General features: G+C 43.3%; 1 protein-coding gene across 3 annotated transcripts in view; it reads right to left on the bottom strand.

The window, feature by feature from the left end:
• CLDN10 (claudin 10) overlaps window positions 1-21,545 on the bottom strand; it is a 120,281-nt gene that overhangs the window by 16,914 nt on the left and 81,822 nt on the right. For 2 of the 3 annotated variants that reach the window (XM_048853455.2, XM_048853475.2), the window contains 2 exons: window positions 2,735-2,896; window positions 1,464-1,545 (listed from right to left, as the gene is read on the bottom strand). In XM_048853455.2, the coding sequence (XP_048709412.1) occupies window positions 1,464-1,545; window positions 2,735-2,896 (244 nt within the window). Of the gene's footprint in view, window positions 1-1,463; window positions 1,546-2,734; window positions 2,897-17,161; window positions 17,534-21,545 lie in introns of those variants that run through there. The other variant, XM_048853466.2, reaches the window with a different exon arrangement.

Here is a 21,545-nt window from a genome sequence, read left to right as displayed (position 1 = left end):
ATTGACCTTAAACCTTCTTTGTGTTTTGTCAGATCTGCAGTGAAAGTGTTCTTAAAATGAACAACATGTGCTGGGTCATCATCCGAGACTGCTATAACATGAAATATATGGCAGAATGCGTGTAAAACAGAGCAGGAGACGTACAGTTCTCCCCAAGGAGTTCAGTCACAAATTTAATTAACACATTATTTTTGAACGAGCATCACCAGCATGGAAGCATATCCTCTGGAATGTTGGCCAAAGCATGATAGGGCATACAATTGTTTAGCATATCTAGCATGTAAATACCTTACAATGCCAGCTACAAAAGTGCCATGCAAATGTCTGTTCTCACTTTCTAGTGACATTATAAATAAGAAGAGGGCAGCATTATCTCCTGTAAATGTAAACAAACTTGTTTGTCTTAGCAATTGGCTGAATAAGTAATAGGACTGACTGGACTTGTAGTCTCTGAAGTTTTACATTGTTTTGTTTTTGAATGCAATTATGTAACAAAAAAAAATCTACATTTGTAAGTTGCACTTTCATGACAAAGAGATTGCACTTGTATGAGGTGAGTTGAAAAATACTATTTCTTTTATCATTTTCACAGTGCAAATATTTGTAATCAAAAATACAATAAACTTTGATTTCAATTACAACACAGAATAAAATATATATGAAAATGTAGAAGAACATCCAAAGTATTTAATACATTTCAATTGGAATTCTATTTTAACAGTGCGATTAAAACTGCAATTAATTGCAATTACTTTTTTTAATCACAATTAATTTTTTTGAGTTAATCGCATGAGTTAATTGTGATTAATCAACAGCCCTATTAAATATATAAGTTAGTGATTATAGGATCATGGCCTAAATAAGGATTTATAAGCCAAATTTTAGGCACTCAGGATTGAAAAAATTTGCCCTGGAGAATACTTTTAGAAAATATTTGCAAGATGATTTAGAATTTATGGTAAGGTTTTATCCCTTTGTGAAAATCATACTTTCTATGAAATGTTCATGAAAGAGCATTTCTGTTCCATCTGTTGATGAATATTGAATTATCTGCTCAATGGGCATCTCTGTCTTCTGATAAATCTTCTAAAATTTTTCTTCTGAATTAGTGACAAATATAAACATATGAATCAGTTCAGCTAAATTGAATCAGTCCTCTGCACCTGCTGTAGAACATAGTTATGCCTTTAGGCAGAGAAATATGGTTGCTTTACTAGTGATATGGGAAGGCTTGACATAAGTAATTGTTTTTGTTAGTTCATTAAATTCACCAATAAGTTGCTATGTACAATTTCATATTTTTGATTTGAGTAATAAGAGGAAAGAAAGTTACAGACCCAACCTTTCTCTTGTGTCTGGGACTGGGAACATCTGCTTTCTTTACAAACATACTTTGGTATGTGTTTTAAACAATCTAAGGCCTAATTTGTTTGAAAAATTCACAGGCATAAAAAAGTACTTACTTTTGTGCAATAAAAGTAGGATCAAAGAATTCAGATGTAATTCTGTTCGCATACAGGGAGCAACCAGTCATAGAGCACAACCCTAAAATGCACCAGATGAATAAATAATTCAGTGGCATCAGTATAATAATTATGGGCCTGACTGTAGTGCCCAGGGGTGGTGAGTTATATGGGCCCGTGGTGCCCGTGCTCAAGTAATATTCAGGGCCCAGGGGCCCAGTTCCACCAATGGTCGGGGCTGGGTTTCTCCCCCGGCCCCACCGCCCGCCCCTGCGTGCCTCCCCGCTGCGCCCTGGGCAGCTGCCTCCTGCAGCTGGTGCTGTGCTGCACTCTGCCAGCTCCCGGGATCAACTGCCGCCGCAGGGTCCTAGTGCCCCCTAACCACTAGTGCCAGGGCAGGCTGACCCAGGCTGACCCCGCCCCTGCCCTTCCGCCTTGGATGGACAGACCCTTCCCTTTTCCGGCGGGACCCTTCACCAGCACAGGTCCGTGTCCCCCCACCCACAGTCACTGCTCCTGCCCCACACTGGGCAAGGGCAGCCCCATCCCCCACCCACAGTGAGGCTACAGTGAGGGGCAGCAGCAGGGAAGGAGGTGCACACATGATGGCAGCCCCCCCCCCACCCCCCGGCACCCACCACAGGGAAGGTGAGGGGGCTTCCTGGACCTGAGAGGGCCCTAGGGACACATGCAGTGACAATGGTGTGAGGTGAGTGTGCTGCCGTGGGGGGAGAGGGCTGTGGGGGAGTCCTCCTCTCTGGCCCCTTCCCTGGGGTAGCCTGCCTGCACCCCAAACTCCTCATCCCTGGCCCCACCCCACCCCAGAGTCCGCGCCCCCCACAGCCCAACCATCTGCCCCAGCCCTGAGCCACCTCCTGCACCATGAACCCCTCATCCCCAACCCCACCCCAGAGCCCGCACCCCCAGCCAAAGCCCTCACCCCTCCGCAACCCAACCCTCTGCCTCAGCCCTGAGCCCCTTCCTGCACCATGATCCCCTCATCCCCGGCCTCAGCCCTCACCTCCACACCCCAACCCTCTGCCCGAGCCCCTCCCTGACCCCAAATGCCTCACCCCCAACCCCACCCCAGAGCCCTCACATTTTTACATTATTTTAAAAAATATATATCAGCTTACAAAGCAGGTGTGTGGGGGCAGGACTTGGACCCGTTCTGGGCACCACCAAAAATTATACAAACCTGCCGCCCCTGCTGTAGGATGAGGTCTTATGTGACTTCAAATATATATTTAAAGGTAGAATTGCATATTTACCAGAAAGTATGAAAATCATCCCAGCTAAACAAGCGACTTTAGCTTTAGTCTGATCTGAACCTCCAACTTTCGTACACTTCATCCCAACCATTGCAAATATGGAGCCAAAGAATCCAAGACTGACAGCAGCAATCATGAGTCCTCTGCAGGCTTGGATATAACCTGTAATCACAATGTTATTAGAATAGCATTAACTATTTTAATTAATTAATTAATTAAATTAATGCTAGAATAGCATTAACTGATATTAGAATAGCATTAACTAATGATTTTCATTATAGTCCCTTTGGTTGACTCTGCCCATGGTTGCGCAGGAATAACTGCAAGCAGAATTAGGGCCTGGCTTGTCTTGTGATTTAATCTCATTTTTGAGCACAGCCATACAGGGTACTGTATACCACCTACAAGATGATCAGTCCCTTCATCTTCATTAAAGTTTCATCCAAATCCCATTGAAATCAATCGAAATACTCCCATTGAGTGCAATGGGCTTTGGATCAAGCACTAAGGCCCAGATCCACAAAGGTATTTAGGTTCCTAACTTCCACTGATTTCAGCGGAAATTAGGAGTCTACCTACCTGCGAGAAGCAGGGCTGAAGGCCCTGATTTAGCAAAATATTGAAGTATGTGCCTATCTTTAAGCACATGAGTATTGATTTCAGTTGAACTACTAGTATGCTTTAAGTTAGGCATATGCTTAAGTACCTTGCTGAATGAGGGCCTTTCTTCAGTGGCAGTTGAGGACGCCCAGTACCTCACAGAGGTAAGGCCCTTGAACTGGATAGACTGAATACTATTTTCTACCTTCTGAAAATTAATTATAGTTGAAATATTGTGATAAACAGTACTGTAATTATGGGGGGGGCAATGCAATATTGTACAGTTAAGTAATCACCATAAGAGATTATTCCTCATAACATATTATGGCGTTCATTTAAAATGAATATACACTTGCATTAGTATTGTTTATTCATTTCATCTTGATACCGGGGGGCGGTGTGTGTGTGTGAAACATTTCTGGTTCTATTACTATTCAAACATGCTATACTTTACCCATTCCCTCACAGCCTTAATAGATTTCTTAATGATAGATACCAAATAAACAGGAAACCTGTGTAAAAGTACATAATTAATGGAACGTGCATTCATCAAAATATTTTAAAAGACTACTGGTTAGAGCTCCATGTAAAAAGTAACACACAAGAAGCCATTTGCAGTGTACACCAAGTTTTATTGATCCTACAGAACTCAGGAACTATCCTATGTATTCTTGAACACCAGCTAATGGCAATTATCTATTAACTATTTATGTACCTTGCACATGAAAAAACTATATTAAAAGAACATTAGTAAGATTGCAAAGTCACACACTCAAAAGTTAGGAAATGGCAGAAGTTAAGTTGCCTGGGAAAACTTAATTGGACCTTTCTGTGTGTATGCATTAGGACACAGTCTATAATGATGAGATCACATATTTTTTTCACAAGACCCTGCCTCATTTGGTGCACAAGAGAGAGACAGTGCTCATTTAATGAACAACTATTAAATACTTTATTTTCTCCTCATTGTTCAGTGTGTGGGCCCTGGCCTTATTTACTGCACACTTTTCAAATCCTTCTCTAAAGACAGAATTATTAATTTCCTTCATAGGGTTTTCTATGGTGGTCATCACTACAGTATCCGAGCACTTCACAAACATTAATGGATTTACTTGCACAACACCGCTGTGAGATGAGGGGATATTATTAATCCATTTTACAGCTGGGGAACTGAGGCACAGTGAGATTAATATCCAAAATATCCACTAATTTTTGGTGCCCAATTTGAGACACTTAAGCCCTGATTTTTCAGAGTACGTAGCATTTATATAGCACTCAGTATGTTCAACGTGTATCTCCCATTGACTTCAGTGGCATCTGTGAGTCCTTAGCCCTCCTGCTAATCAGACCCTAGAGACTCGTATTGGGCACCAAGAAAACGAGGCACCCACAATTAGTGACAACCTGTGAAAAGTCTGGGTTAAATGACTTCCTTAGCATTCCATAGGAACTGCGTGACAGAGTCAGAGATAGCATCCAATGCTCTAGAGTAGCAGGCAGCTGCCTTGATAGGGTTGCCAACCCTCCAGGATTGTCCTGGAGTCTCCAGGAATTAAAGATTAATCTTTAATTAAAGATTATGCCATCTGAGAAAACTTCTAGGAATATGTCCAACCAAAATTGGCAACCCTACTTGATTATGAAGTGAGCTGTAGCTCACGAAAGCTTATGCTCAAATAAATTTGTTAGTCTCTAAGGTGCCACAAGTACTCCTTTTCTACTTGACTATGACATCATCCTTTCTCTTTCTGCAGTCCACTGACTAACTCACTACAGACTTTCCAACTTCTGAAACAAATGAGGTGGGGTCCTCAAGACACCTTTCAATATACTACTATGATTGAGCCCCAGAATAGGGTAGAAAAAAGATGTGATCATGTCAATAATGATCATGTAATCATGTATCATAATGCATATGCACAAAGGGGCCAAGTTAAGGTTGCATAGACAACTTTACTTCTGATATTTCCTATCTTTTGAGTGCTTGACTTTGCAATCTTAATAATGTAGTTTTAAGGCATTTTTTAAAAAAAAAGTAAACTGAAAAAACAAATTCCGTCATGTGGTATCATATTGACACCTACATGGATCATTAGCAGGGTTGGAATCTTTAGATCCACTGCACAGATCTCTGCCTCTTGAGCTAAAGGAGTGAACAGTAGCAGTTGGGAGTTATAATTCTCGAATTGGCCCAGCAGTAGAAAGGGCTGGGATATCTTGCCAGTAGGTTTCACATCTATTTGTTGTTCCTGCCCCCACTCTGCCTCTTCCTGTCCCCTCCCCTTCCTGCCCCCACTCCTCCCCCCGCCCCCCCCCCCCAGTGTCTCCTGCATGCTGCTGAACAGCTGATCACAGCAGGCGGGAGGCATTGGGAGGGAGGGGGAAGAGTTGACTGGCAGAGCCCACTGGCAGGTGGGAGGGCTGGGAGGAGGAGGAGGAACTGATCCGTGGAGCTGACGATGGGTGCTGAGCACCCACTATTGGAGAACGCACAGAGTCGGCACCTATGCCTTCTGAATTCAAATCAGGTGGCTTCCTCCTCCAGTGTGGCTGAGCACCAGCAGGGTGGTCACTGAGAGCACAGGAGAGACAATTTCCCTGTTCTCAGTTCTAGTGTCTGGCCCCACCCCGGCCCCAAGCAGCCAAAAGCAGGGGAAGTCTGGCTTTGCCACTGTAGCCTTAGGATGGAGGGAACCTGCTCTGTAGGACTGATGCATGCAGTCATGTCAGCACTAGCTTAGGAGCTGTGAGATGCTGGAGCATGATCAACGAGGGAAGAGTCTTCAGTGATTTTACTTTTACTTTTACTTAACTATAAGAAGTCTCGACTGAGCATGTGTGAACTGTGATTTTTTCAATCACAGTGTGGGCTGGTTTTTACAGGGATAACAAAATGCACATCCCTGAAACAAAGGGCACTCCCCTGCCACCTTTCAAGTCCGTGCTCCAATGCATGGGAGCGCTAAAACTTCTTAAAGAAAAAATTCCCAGAATTTTTTTAATGTTGCAAAACAATGTATTTTTCCCTAGCCTCAGTCTAAGAAATATTTGAATTGTTCTGGCTGAAATTCTCCACCTTTTAGCCCCCTCTGCCTCCCCCAAAAAGTAGCTTGAGGTAGACACAGTTAAAGTTTGGCAAAATTATATTTGAAAACAGGATTTTATAATGGGAACGGCCAGGCAAATAAATTGTGCTATATCAGCCCTGCCTATAATATAGTTATCTCTTATTTATATAGCATTCCTGTGACAAATGTCTGCTGAAGGAAAACAGTATTAATCTGAATAAATTTGAACTATTTACAAACATCCGATATATGATAAGTCATGTATACACATGTATAAATGTGGCAAAGTAAATGTAGAAAAAAAAGTCAGTGCATAAAAAAAACATACCCCAGACATTTTAGCTTGCTACCAGAGTTGTTACACCAACATTGCTGTGAAATAGCTGTGAGCTGGAAAAGTATTCTGGATACTCACGTATCGTTTTTCTAGTTTGCTTCTGGAATTCCTATGTGCAGAACACGTTGCATTTTAAGATGGAGCAGAGGTTTTTTTTAAAGTAAGGTCTATTTTCTCCCCTTTCCCCTATCTGCAGAAAAGTGGCAGATACTAAAAAGTGGCCAGAAGACCTAAGAGATAGTCTCCTCTGGGGATAGAGTTAATGGCCATCCAGGGAGGACAAGGGATGTTCCCTGAAACCTTTAGAGCCTGAGGAAAGTGGAAAAACTGGTTCCAGCTCTGCAGCTCCTGTAGGATGTTCTGAGAGAGCCACTCTGTAGAGCCCTGCAAATCTGTGGCTATCCATGGACCATTTTTGTGGATCGGATGTGGATACAAATTTTGTATCTGTGCAGGGCTCTACCCCTCTCTTATCTCCTCAGCCCCACCCTCCTGGCAACACAGCTCACTCAGGAGCCAGAGTGCCATTGCCTCGCATCTCTCCCGTCAGCTCCACATACACACATTTGGCTCAAAGTAACTATAGGAGGTGTTTAGTATTGATGGGGTTCATCAGCAAAATGTAGGTAGAGCTAAGAATGCAATCAAATTCCCACACATAGTTCTATTGAGCCTTAGAGGAGAAATTCTTTCAGTATGATCAGTGCTAAACCACTCTTGAATAGAGCATAGGAGCACCTCCAAATGTTTAGGGTTGTTCCCAAAACCCAGAAAGAAGTTAGTGACTAAAAGTTATGAGAACAAACCAAACTATTTGGGTATGCCTAACAGTGAATAATTTGAATTACTTTCTAGACTGCGCGGGCACATATTGTAAAAGGCTTGCCCACTTGTGGGAAGGTTTATGTAGGAAAAGTCACATATACTTGACTTAGACAGAGTGAAATTTTATTAGTAGTAGAATGCCAGGAGAAACGGAGAATGAGAGTCTAAAATTGTTTCAATTCCTATTCCACTGATAATGAACCTCCTGTTTTCATGCCAAATCCTGCACTCTTATTCACTCTTTACTCAAGCAAAGCTGACAATGATATCAGTAGCAGTGAAGTTTTAACAGGAACTTCAAAATCTGGACCTTTAAAAAAATACATAATTATGTACATATGTAGCTAAAAAGCTGCTTCATTTTTAACTGTAGCAATATAAATATTCATAATCTCTCATCACCTTATTTTCCTTGTTTTGGAAATGTTTTTGTGGTAACACCATTTAGTAAAGCAGTAGATGAAAACTGGCCAAGGAAGCCATTATTTTTGACAGGTACAATTTACTGCCACTGTTAGTTGCTAATTAACATATTAAGGTGCTGAAGCATGAATTTATTTACCCAGAGGTACTCTAAAGCTTAATTTGTGGCTAAATCTCCAAGGAGAAATATTAAACATTTACCAAAAATAACTAGCATATGCAAAAAACAACATGGCTGAGATTCATTCCTTAGTAAATGTCAAAGCACACTTTGGAAATAATAGAGGGTAGTGAGACTGCAAGAAATAATTAACTCACTCAAACAAGGAAGCAGTTTCAATTAGCAGAAATACCATGACTTGGAATATCACTGGAATCTGTTGCCCAAAAATTCTCAGTTTTGTAGGCCGACCAGAGTCTGAGTTCAGTTCAGCTCAACCAAAGAAATCATCCAATTAGGGTGGTTTTTAATGCAGAATTTAGAAAATAAAATTTTGACAATGTAAACGAAATAAGGGAGCCGGGGAGAAGATTCCATGAGTTCCACTTGGGGACCTCATTATACAGCTCTAATTTACCTGGGAGTTACCTAGTTACTATGGTGCTGGATGATATAGAAAACTGCGGACGTATAGCTAGCTGCAGAAGATGTGTTAGAGATTGACTTGGAAATGAGAACCAGGGTAATGATCTTTTTATCAGGTCCAACTTCTGCTTGCTTGGACCAGGGTTAAACGTATTGCGTATGAATGTGTTTGGTTACAGCAGTGACACATCTTTTGCTTTGTTGATTTTTTCTTAGACACAAACTAGCTGATAAGACCATGACATTGCTCAATAAAATGTAGAAAGGCCAAACAAGTCAAAGGGGAGATTGCCAAGATGTACTTCTTCAGTATCTTCTAGTGAAGACCAGAAATCCACTGTTTCCACACACATATTGTCACCATGAATTATTTGGAACTGGGGTATAATTATATACATCTGTTGGGCATCCAAATAAACAACAGCCAAAACAGACTGAAAGTGACACATTTTAAACAGAGTAGAAACAAAATAGTTATTAGGAGTATCTGACAAGTTTTCACCACATTGTGCATGGTCAGCAACATTCCAATAGAAAACTATTTCAGGGTTTTTTTTTTAAACAAATATGTTTTGTCTCACATTCCAAAGAATCTTGTTAGGTAATGGTCTTTAGTGTCTCATTGCCGTCATGTGTGACAAAAAGTTATGTGGAGCTCACACATCTATTAAGTATAATACACGGAAAAATGTACAATGCTCTGGGGATGCGTGCTTTCAATAAATAAAATAAATACTTGCTATGCTATCATTAAGACTGCATCATGGGAAACGGTGAGATTGCTTTATGGATATTGCACAGATTCCCTTTTCAAACACACACCTATAGCATTTGTGGTTCTAAGCTCTAATGCCCCTTTTATTTCATAAGTACATATTTGTTCAGCTACGTTATTTTAACTTGTCATTTGATCCACTGGTGTGGAATGCTGTAAATGATATGCTGATGTTGTTTAGTTGTTTTATTATTGTTTATGTCTCTGACCAGCAACACACAAAATTAAAAGGGTGGTAAATTAAAGGCCTGTTTGTGCCCTCCTTACTCAGGCAATCCTCCACCCCACACCACACGATGATTTTGCCCGTGTAAGAAGTGTCAGATTGGGCCCTTAAACACGATGGACTATATTGTGCCCATTATACACAGGGCCTAGCAAGAGGCATTACGGAGCTACATTGTCCTAAAGGAAAGCAAAGGTGTTCTTCCCAGACTCCCCCAACGCTAATCCCTTCTTTACACACATGCACACACACACTGTTAGTGCATGGGGAGCATGGACACTGCTACCCACCTTCATGGAGAGTGCAGCACATTCTCTCTGCATGGGGCTGGGTAGCTCCGCTTGCTAGAGCCTGGCAATGGTGATGGAGCAATTGATCCACCTCCTTTCTTCCTCACTCCTTCATGCTTCCCTACCCAGGGGAATAGGGAGGATGCAGTTCCTACATTGCCTTGATCATAGGAACTGGAATTCAGTTTAGTCCTAGGAAGGCCGTGCAGGGGGAGATGGGGGGAAGCTCTCTAAGCGTATGCCTACACTGCAATGGAAGTCCAGGGTTTGAACTCAGGCTCAAGCCTAACTCCCCTCCCATCTACACACAAATTGCACTAACTCACAGCTCAAACCCTGGGTCCCAGGGCTCCATGGGAGTGGAGGGCCCAAGCCTGAGTCAAGACAGGACCCAGGGCTGAAGACCTATTGCTTTGCAGTATAGACACAACCTCATGCTCTGGGAGTCCATCAATCCCACAGACACTCCTGTTCTTTCGATAATTTTAGTTATCAGAACAGTCTTAAAATTAAATAACATTTAGGAAGTCCTTAGCCTAAGCTGTTGACTCTGTGGGTTTGTCTATGCTGCAATGTAAGCCAAGGGTTAGTAGAACTTGAATTAGAAGATCCTGGGTTTGTTAACTTAGGGCTTGAAAGTCTACAGGTTGGTTTGCACACTGCACCATGAACATAAGGTCTCAGTGGCCACATTTTGGGAACTAGGAAGTCTGGAATATGTGTTGTTGGACTCTGGCATGCATAATGCAGTGTAGACTCTGGGACCCAGGGTTCAACAATTCCTAACTTGAGTTACAAATAAGTGTAGATACTCAAGGCCTAGCGTCACAAACAGTACTAACTCGAGTTCTACTAACTCTGGGCTAACAGTGCAGGGTAGACATATCCTAAGAGCTAGGCAGAATTTGACTTTATGTTGAGGCAGAAACCTTCCTGGCCCATGGGATATGCAAAGTGCAGTACAGCCTGTGTACTTCTGCTTTGCTGGGAGGGGGAACGCATACCCCTGCCACTGTGGAACACAGATCCTTCTCCAGCCCCCCACAGAAGGGGAATGTGGGCATAGGTTTGGCTGCTACATTCATTGCTACTCAGATCCACCTGCTGAATCTTAGACTGATGTAGTTGCTCCTCAGCGACGCCACATCCTGCCCTGGCTTTGAGGGATGATGCCACTCCTAACACTCCCTGTCATTCACTCACGTTATGTCCTGGAACCAGGATTTGACCCTACATTGTTTATTATTAGAGCTATTAACTGCATTCCTGCTCCTCTCTAAGTTATTAATTTTGTCACGGTGACCAGATCAGGCCTTGTAAGTTTTTCATTTCAAACTAGTTTGTGCCCAAGTGAGCTGTAGCTACATAATAAAAAACTAAACGTTCAGCTGCTGATCAGCTAACTTGAACTGCGCTTGCTAGGGAGAGTGAAGCAAACTACCTGATAGTCCATGTTTTCTTGATCTTGTATTTTAAATTTTTCTTTCTGTCCTATCTTTTCTTCTCTTTGGTATTCTGATTGACCAAATATTCCTGATCCCACAAGATTTATTGTTGATTTTACATACCTTAATAAAAAGTGAGCTTGGAACTAAATACCCAGTTAGAAAGGAGGATTTAGTAATCTTTAGGGCTGTTGATTAATTGCAGTTAACTCACGCAATTAACTGAAAGAAGTTAATCGCAATCAAAAAAATGAATCACAATTAATCAAAGTTTTAATTGCACTATTAAACAATAGAATACCAATTGGAATTTATTAAATATTTTTGGATATTTTTCTACATTTTAAAATATATTGATTTCAATTACAACACAGAAAACAAAGTGTACAGTGCTCACTTTATTATTATTATTTTTATTACAAATATTTGCACTGTAAAAATGATAAATAAAAGAAATAGTATTTTTCAATTCACTGCATACAAGTACTGTAGTGCAATCTCTCTGTCATGAAAGTGCAATTTACAAATGTAGATTTTTTTGTTACATAACTTCACTCAAAAACAAAACAATGGAAAACTGTAGAGCCTACAGATCTGCTCAGTCCTATTACTTGTTCAGCCAAACGCTAAAAAAAACAAGTTTGTCTACATTTACAGGAGATAATGCTGCCCACTTATTTTTTACAATGTCACCTGAAAGTGAGAACAGACATTCGCATGGCACTTTTGTAGCCAGCATTGCAAGGTATTTACGCACCAGATGTGCTGAACATTCACATATCCCCATATGCTTTGTCCACCATTCCAGAGGACATGTTTCCATGCTGATGACGCTCGTTTAAAAAAACATGTGTTAATTAAATTTGTGACTGAACTCCTTGGGGGGAGAATTGTATGTCTCCTGTTCTGTTTTACCCGCATTTTGCCAGATATTTCATGTTATAGTCCTCTTGGATGATGACCCAGCACATGTTGTTCATTTGAAGAACATTGTCACTGGAGATTTAACAAAATGCAAAGCAGATACCATTGTGAGATTATTAAAGATAACTATAGCGCTTGGCCCAAGGTTTAAGAATCTGAAGTGCCTTTCAAAATCTGAGAGGGACGAGGTGTGGAGCATGCTTTCAGAAGTCTTAAAAGAGCAACACTTTGACGCGGAAACTACAGAATCCGAACCACCAAAAAAGAAAATAAGCCTTCCGCTGGTGGCATCTGACTCAGATGATGAAAATGAATATGCGTCGGTCCACACTTCTGTGGATCATTATCGAGCAGAATCCATCATCAGCAAGGACGCATGTCCTCTGGAATGGTGGTTGAAGCATGAAGGGACATATGAATCTTTAGTGCATCTGGCATGTAAATATCTTGCAACATTGGCTACAACAGTGCCATGAGAACGCCTGTTCTCACTTTCAGGTGACATTGTAAACAAGAAGCAGGCACCATTATCTCCTGCAAATGTAAACAAACTTGTTTGTCTGAGTGATTGGCTGAACAAGAAGTAGGACTGAGTGGACTTGTAGGCTCTAAAGTTTTACATTGTTTTATTTTTGAATGCAGGTTTTTTTACGTACTTCTATATTTGTAAATTCAACTTTCATGATAAAGAAATTCCACTACAGTACTTGCATTACGTGAATTGAAAACAAAAATTTCTTTTGTTTTTTCCAATGGTGGCAAATTGCCGGCACTACTATGATGGATCTCGTGCTTTCTCTTCTTGGGGGGGTGGGGGTGGTTCAGGGCACCATTTCTTGCCCCTGAACTAGGGTATTAACTGTCCCACTAATGTCCTAGAAGAGGGGAGTGGAGAGGGAGGGACCTGGGCCCGCCCTCTACTCCGGGTCCCAGCCCAGGGGCCCTAGGGATAGCGGTAAACCACTAGAACTAGCAGTTCCTTCCTCGGGCTACTTCCCTCTCCTGCTCTTCAGCTTGTGGAGCTTCCTGCCCTTCCTCCCTGCCAGGAGTCCCTTTACCTAGGGTCTTGGTCTTCTTAGCCCACCACAGCACTTCTCCAAACTCTCCTCTGCTTCCCTCCAAACTGCTCTCTGCTCCAACACCAATCCACTCTGTTTCAACTCCTCCAAACTGCTCTTTACTCCAATGCCAATCCACTCTGCTTCAACTCCTCCAAACTGCTCTCTACTCCCACATCAATCCACTCTGCTTCAACTCCTCCAAACTGCTCTCTGCTCCAACACCAATCCACTCTGCTTCAACTCCTCCTGTCTGATTGAAGCAGGGGGTTTTTATCAGGAGACTGGCTTCAGGTGCTCTAACTGGCTTCAGGTGCTTTAATTAATTTATAGCAAACTTTCTTCCCTGTATAGGGAATCAGTCTCCCTTCTAACACTCTCCTGCTCTGCTCGGTGACCCCGGCTGGTTCCCTCCATCTGACCCTTTGATTGAGGGGAAGAGTGATAGACCCCAGCCCCAGCCGTTGCCGCTGTGGATACCATCATCACTGTCACCTAGGAGGGGTCCTATCAAACGTGGTGTATGTCCCCCCCACCCCCAAACTGCCCACTCCGCAGCCGTGCCCATCTTGTCAGGCACTCTCAGGAGAGGAATAATCGGTTACACTGGGCGTGGCACTAGGTAACTCAAGGGGGTGGAAGACCATGAGTGTCGAGGAAGCCCCCCCGCTCTAGGCCACCAGGTAACTCAGGAGGGTGGAAGACCATGAGTGTCGAGGAAGCCCCCCCCGCTCTGGGCCTAGGCTAGCCTGAACACTTCTCCCTCCTGAAGGCTGCTGTGTTATACCTTGTGTTTGCTTTTGTTTTGTTGCTTAGTTTTGCTTTATTCTCTTTGGTGATTCTTTGTAAGTGTTACACAAATAAAATTCTTTCCTGCTTTAAAAAAAAAAAAACACTCTCCTGCTCTGCTTGGTGACCCCGTCCGGTTCCCTCCGTCTGACCCTTTGATTGAGGGGAAGAGCGATAGACCCCAGCCCCAGCCGTTGCCGCTGTGGATACCATCATCACTGTCACCTAGGAGGGGTCCTATGGAACGTGGTGTACGTCCCCCCACCCCCAAACTGCCCACCCCGCAGCCATGCCCATCTTGTCGGGCACTCTCAGGAGAGGAATAATCGGTTACACTGGGCGTGGCACTAGGTAACTCGAGGGGGTGGAAGACCATGAGTGTTGAGGAAGCCCCACCGCTCTGGGCCCAGGCTAGCCTGAACACTTCTCCCTTCTGAAGGCTGCTGTGTTATACCTTGTGTTTGCTTTTGTTTTGTTGCATAGTTTTGCTTTATCCTTTTTGGTGATTCTTTGTAAGTGTTACACAAATAAAATTCTTTTCTGCTTCAAAAAAAAAAACCCACTCTCCTGCTGCTCTCTGGCCATGCAATATCACATAATGCAAATATTTGTAATAAAAAATAAATCTAAAGTGAGCACTGTGTACTGTGTATTCTGTGTTGTAATTGAAATCAATATATTTGAAAATGTAGAAAACATCCCCAAATATTTAAATGAATGGTATTCTATTATTGTTAAACAGTGCTATTAATTTTTTAATTGTGCGATTAATCACGATTAACTTTTTAAATCTCTTGACAGCCCTAGTAATTTTTAAAGATGACCGAATGGCTGCAGCCTTTGAATATGATCCTCCAACTGACTCCAAGGAGGAGGATCGCAGCACCAGTGCCAAACCCGACTGAAGTCAGTGAGCCATATCCACAACTGATGTAATTTATCATGGCATCATTTAAATCAATGGAGCCAAGACAAATTACAGTATCTGAGGATCTGGCCCACTGACTCTATGCAGTGCCGTGGTCTGCTCGCATGGAACAACTGGCAGGATTCGAGTGTGAACTCCTCTATTTATCCATAAATGAGGAACAGCATAAGCAAGAGTAGTTCAAGGTGACCTACATTAACCTGGCACTGCATCTCTGATCAGCTCTAGAGGGACCTTCTATAGGAGACATAAGTTAAAGGTTTTATATCTCATTATTAATCCCCTATAGCCATTCAGCTCCCAACCATTTTTAAAAGGCAGTTTCCACATCAGAAATATTATTGCCCTCTCTCACAGCCACATGTCAAAAGGGGGAGTGCTAATATACCAAATACTGTAGATCCTAATTTGTTTTACAGAAATTATCATGCCTGTTTTCACACTTTCTGTTTTTTGAATATCAGCAGGTTATCTCAGAGATTATCTGTAGTGTTGGTGGGATACGTTGTCTGACCATTGCACTGTGATAATAATCATGTCATTAGAACTTCAGAAATTGCCTAAATTTCCTGCATCATTTTCAACCCTTCAAATGAAAAGTTGAGCAACAGTTAAATATAATCCAGGCAATAGATTAAGCACTGAAACAAGTAACGTAGCAACCAACATATTGTCTATATAGTTTACTCAAAATGGTGTAAAGGTTTTTTAAGAAAAATCATTCCTGCCTAAAGAGTGTATATGATTCCTCTTAAATTACACAAAAGTAGAGATTTGCAGCAATAAAGTAATATTTAGCTTTAAACACTGTGTTCAAATTGAAAGTTTTGATTCTGTATTGCTGATCCCTTCAAAACTAAGCAATGCATATTTGTGCCTACCTACCTGTTGCAAGCTTTTAAACTAATATATATCAGTGAAGTAATTACATCTGAGTTTAAAACCACTTGATAAAAAGGAAAAGAACATTAATTACAGAAGAATCACATTCTTTCCCTCCAATCACTGCAAAAACATAAGAGAATAAAAATAATAGCTCCCGTTCTTTTCTTATCTTTTCTTATCAACTCCAGATGCACTGTTGAGCTTCCAAGTGGAAAATAAATAATTCTTGATAACAGGAGAAAGCTGGATGTAGAATTCTATTAATGTAAACTGTATCTAGTGAAATACCTTTCTGTTAATTTAAAAAGCTGCTGGAGGAAAGTTACAAGTTCATCAAGTAATATTTAAAATTTGCATTTAAGGTCTTTGATTTCCAGCAAAATAATAATAGAAGGGAAACAATTCATACTGGGGGCTATTTAAAAAAATTTTCCAATGTGTGTATAAAACTTGCTTCCCTACTGTCCTGGGAAACAAGTGCATTCTTTATGGTTGATAAACAGGTATTTTTACATGCAATGTTTGAAACCATATTTTATTCAACTGTAAATTGGCAAGGATTGTTTCTCTCTCTATAGATATTATGTTGATGCATTGAATTAAAATACAGACTATGCTGATATACCAAGAAAAAGAATGCTTCCTATGGCAGGTAAGTAAGATTTGCTGAAGGGCTAAAAACAGAGTCGAAGTGCACCAAATAGAAATTAAACTGCTGAGAATATTCTGAGAAATCCCTCCATTAACCATGGCTGCTACTGTCATCCCCCCAAACTCTCCCATTCAGAAGCTGAAGAGGCCAAAATATGGTTTCTGAAAGGGTTTCTTCTGGCCTTTTTCATTGTTATAAAGAGCACTCTCCCGACCCCAGCAAACAAACGCTCGTAATCTCGCCCACCAAATCATTAACCTCTTGCCTCCCGAACTGTAGCAGATCACTAGAAAGGCTGGCTAGAGAGGGTCACCTCAGTGCCAGCTCTTCTCATCTGCAACCCCTCTAGGACGCCTCGCCAGCTGTGTTGCAGCAGGCCCGTTGCTCTGGGGACGTGTGTGTGTGTATAGTTCACACAATGAGCCTAGCCCCTTCTCGCTGGAGGCCAGTAGCTCGGGGGAGGGGCGGGGGGGGGGCTGCTTACTAGCCTGGGGATGGGGGGGGGGGCTCTGGACGCCTACCCCAGCCCCGCGGCTGGCCGGCGGGCGGACAGACAGACAGACAGACACGGAGAAGCAAAGAGGTATAAGAAGCCCCAGCAGGGGCTGGTGCAGACCGTCCAGTGCCAGCATGGAGGGGAAGTCCTTGCAGTTGGACACGCCGGTGGAGTCGGTCACGCAGGTCTTCCAGAGGTTGGCCCAGAAGGTGGCGGTGGTGATGACGGTGCCGTCGATGGAGGAGACCTTCCAGTAGTCCGTGGGCAGCGTGGAGGAGACCAGCACCCAGCCCGAGATGGCCAGCAGGAAGGCGATGATCTCCGCAGCCAGGCTGGCCATGGGGGATGCTGGGCGAGCGGAGCCCGGGGCGCCGGCGGCAGGCGGAGGCGGCGGGGAGCGGTCCCGAAGCAGCAGGCGCCGGCTGGAGGAACTGCACAGAGCACCTGGCCCGGCAGCCGCCCCGCTCGCCAGCCGCATCAGCAGAGGGAGCTGCAGCCCCAGAGACCCCACCCCTGCAGCCCGCGGAGCATCCTCCCCCCGCCTGCGAAACCCTAGCCGGGGCGAGACGAGCGACCTCCTCCCGCCGCGCCGGGCAGCCGGCGCCCCTTCCCGCCCCCAGCCCCAGCCCCAGCCCCAGCCCAGGCGCGCAGCTACTCTTCTCCCGCTCTCGTAGCCGCTCGCACCGACCTTATTCCCGGACCTCCCTTCCCCCTCAGCAGCCGCGGCTGTGCTGGGCGTGTTGCTTTTAAACCACAAAGGGACCAGGCTGCGAGCCCGACCGCGCCGGATCCCTGCCAGCGTTTGTACCCCCCCCCCCCTACACAGTGCGAATAGAGGACACGGGGAGACGCTCCGATTGCACCCGTGCACACTGGACCGTGACCCCGCCCGGCATGACAGCCCCGCGAAACCCCAGGTCTGGCCGCTGGAGCTGATGCGGGCTGTTGGATCCCACCGATCCCACGGCCTCGATGGAGAACAGAACATGTTTAGCCTGTGTTTAAATCTGGGCCCGGCTGCACCCCAGTGCAACCGTGCTGCAAAAACTTGGATGTGGCATCTGGATCCTGCCAGATCGTGGCCACAAACCCAGTAATGGTTGTTTCTACTATTCCACCAAACAATGTGCACCCAGCATATTCTGGAGTCAACGCCCTACTTTGCCATCTGTGTCCTATAGGATCTGGATATCTGTTGGCCACTTACCCTCCTTTCTTACCATCTAAAATGTAGTACATAGACAGTTTCTGCTAGTCCACCAGAATAATCCAGATCCCAAAGCACCAGAATATTGTTGTATCAGGAGGCATCATGGTCTGCCTCAGCTTCTGGGGCTCCTTATACCTTATGCTCTTTGTCTGCCTGCCTGCCCACATAGGTTAGCCAGAGCTATGGTCTTCCTTTGATTAGTAAGGGGAAACACTAATGTGGTATTGAGCTGCTAGCCTATAGATAGCGAGAAGGCGCTAGGATTGGTGACAGTGCAATGTATATACACTCATCTCTCCTATGGAGAGCAATTTGTTTGTGGGATGTGTTTATATCTTATTTCGCAGTAGCTATTCCCCTCAATTTTGGCTAGTCGACAAGGCTTTAGAGGAGGGGTTGTAGATCCATTGAAACATTCCTGTCTATGATTTAACTGGGAATTGGTCCTGCTTCGAGCAGGGGGTTGGACTAGATGACCTTCTGGGGTCCCTTCCAACCCTTATATTCTATGATTCTATCCAGCATTTCTAATCAAGCCTTTGTAATGCTCTGTAGTTTGGATAGGCAAAGTTTAATTGTTGGATGGAAACGATTATAAGAGGGTGTTTTGTTGATTTGTTTGGAGGGGTTTTTTTGGGTGGGGGGAGGTGGAAGGGGGTTGTTCTTTATAACAATGAAAAAGACCAGGAGAAACACTTTCGGAAATTGCATTTTGTATTCTCTTGTGCATGTGAGAGTTTTGGGGGCTCTCACTAGCAGACATAGGGGGGCTGTCACTAACAGGGGGAGGGATAGCTCAGTGGTTTGAGCATTGGCCTGCTAAACCCAGGGTTGTGGGTTCAATCATTGAGGGAGCCATTTAGGGACCTGGGGCAAAAATTGGGGATTGGTCCTGCTTTGAGCAAGGAGTTGGGGTAGCTGACCTCCTGAGGTCCCTTCCAACCCTGAGATTCTATGATAGTAGGTGGGGGGATTTCTTAATATTTTCTAGCTTTGTTTGTCGCAGTAGTGCTAGTTGGGGGGTGGGGCATGGTGCAAGTGCCACCCCCAAGCTTTTTGCATCGGCTGTGGAGCCACTGTTAAGCAGAGGTCCTGTACTAAGTCTGTGCAGCTGCTGCCGGAGCAGTCTGAAGTGACACTCCAAATGCGTGGTCAGAATGCCACAGAACTCTGACCCAGCTGCCCCTTCGTACTGATGGAAGAGCAGCTGGATCAAACAGTGTTGGGACACTCTGTTCCTGTACTGTACAGTCGAGCACAGGGGAATCCACAGAGAATTTGGCTCCTGGTAGCACTGGCTCATGCATTGTGTGTGGTTAATAAAGATGGGAGACTCCCTGGCCAAAGGATACCTGGGGTCCCTGAAGGAGTGGGGAAGTCAAGTGGGTGCCCAGGATCCCTGCCAAGGGAAGGAGGGGGAACCAGAATTTGCCCTCCCCACAAGAAATATCTGAATTGGAGCCAAAGGTTTTTTGCCCTTTGACAAGCCTTATTTATCAGCTCTGGGAAACAAGAGCATTCCTATCTCCATATAGCAACCTAATCTATATTTTAATTAAATATATGGATATGTATTTCTCCATATAATCGTACACACAACACACAGAGAAAAATCCTTGCCAGTGTATATTGAATAAAATATGGTTTCAAACATTGCACGTAAAAATATGTGTTTATCAAGCATAGAGAATAAACTTGTTTTCCAGGGCAGTGCTAAGGCAACCTGTATAAACTCATATAAACATTTTAAAAATAGCCCCCAATTTGAATTGTTTCCCTTCTATTACTGATTTTTCTGAAAACGAGCTTAGATGCCAGCCATTTTAATATTGTTGCCCCAACTTTTTAATTATGTGTTGACTTGTAACTTTCTACCTGCAACTTTTTTAATTAACAGACTGATATTCCACAAGACAGAGTTTGCATTAATATAATTCTACATCCTGGTTTCTCCTATGGTCAATAGTTATTTATTTTCCAATTGAAAGCTCAACAATGCCTTTGGAGTTGACATGAAAAGAACACAAGTTAATTTGTCTTTTCTCTTATTTGTTTTGAAACAATTGTTACATTATCTTTTATGTTTTTGCCAAACAGGCAGTGGTTGAAGGGGAAGAACAAGCCTTTACGTCTTTCTTTTATAATGAATGTTCTTTTGCTTTTTATCAAGTGGTTATTAACATTAACTTAATTACTTCATTGATATATAGCAGTTTAAAAAGCCTGCAACGGTTAGGTAGGCAGACATGTTTCAGAAAGTCTCTGAGGGAGTGTACTCTGTTGCCAGTTTCCCACTCTATTGATGGGCTGGGGATATTATCAAGATCTATGTCCACAGCTACTGATACAGTGGTTCCTGAATGCCCTTGCTCTGACTTTGCCCTTCCAGGTCACTGTGGTTCACAGATGACTTGCAGAGGATGAAAGGAGAGGGAAGAAGGTTATAATACCAGTGGACAAAGTCCCAGACGAAGTCTGATCTATATGACATAAATCATTTTAAAAAAATCTTATTTGGAAGCTGTGCAGGAGAGGGTAAGTTTTATCTCCATCATAGTTCGGTAGCGTTATGCACATTTGAATTGTTTTGGGTAGTGGATAGCTTGGTTAATCCAATCTACCCACACTTGGAAACTGAATTGAGTCTTTTTTCTTGTTGTGAGGAATTTGCTGATTACTATGTTGATAAAATTGTTGGTTGTAGATGCAGCTTGTTGAATTCATGGGTGCAGGATAAGGTTTGGGGAAGACAAATGCAGATCACTCTTTGTGTTTTGGTCAGTGTTTCTCCCTGAAGGTGTGGAAGTGTTCAGGGTCCTTTGGGCCTCCTCCTGGGCATTGGGAACTATGTCACTCCAGGCTGGTAAAGGCCAGTAGTGAGAGAGTGGGTCCTTTGTTGGTGGAAGTTATCATTGCTTTGTTGTGTGAGGGTTGGATGCTAGGCATGTTCAAAGATGCGTCAGTGAGGCTTTTACTCAAGAAATCAACTCATGTTTCTGATGCTCTCACCAACACATTATTAGTATTGAGTCTCCTGCTTTGTGGGGGTTGATCATTAAGAAGATGGCGATGAAGCAGCTATGGCAATGTTACCAGTATTGAGATTTTCTTGTTGCTAGTAAATCTGGATTTAGACTTGGGTATGGGACAAAAACTGCAGGCACTGGTCAATGATCTCCGGCTTATAGATGAACATAATAGATCTGATTCTTCTGTATACTAGATCTGATTCTTTTTTATACATTACATCAATGTGGCAGAGTAAATAGGCCTCAAAGTGAGTATAAATGTAAA

The sequence above is a fragment of the Caretta caretta genome, chromosome 1 (genome assembly GCF_965140235.1).
Source record: "Caretta caretta isolate rCarCar2 chromosome 1, rCarCar1.hap1, whole genome shotgun sequence".
Classification (NCBI taxonomy): Eukaryota; Metazoa; Chordata; order Testudines; family Cheloniidae; genus Caretta; species Caretta caretta.
This window is presented reverse-complemented; position numbering and strand designations above follow the sequence as displayed.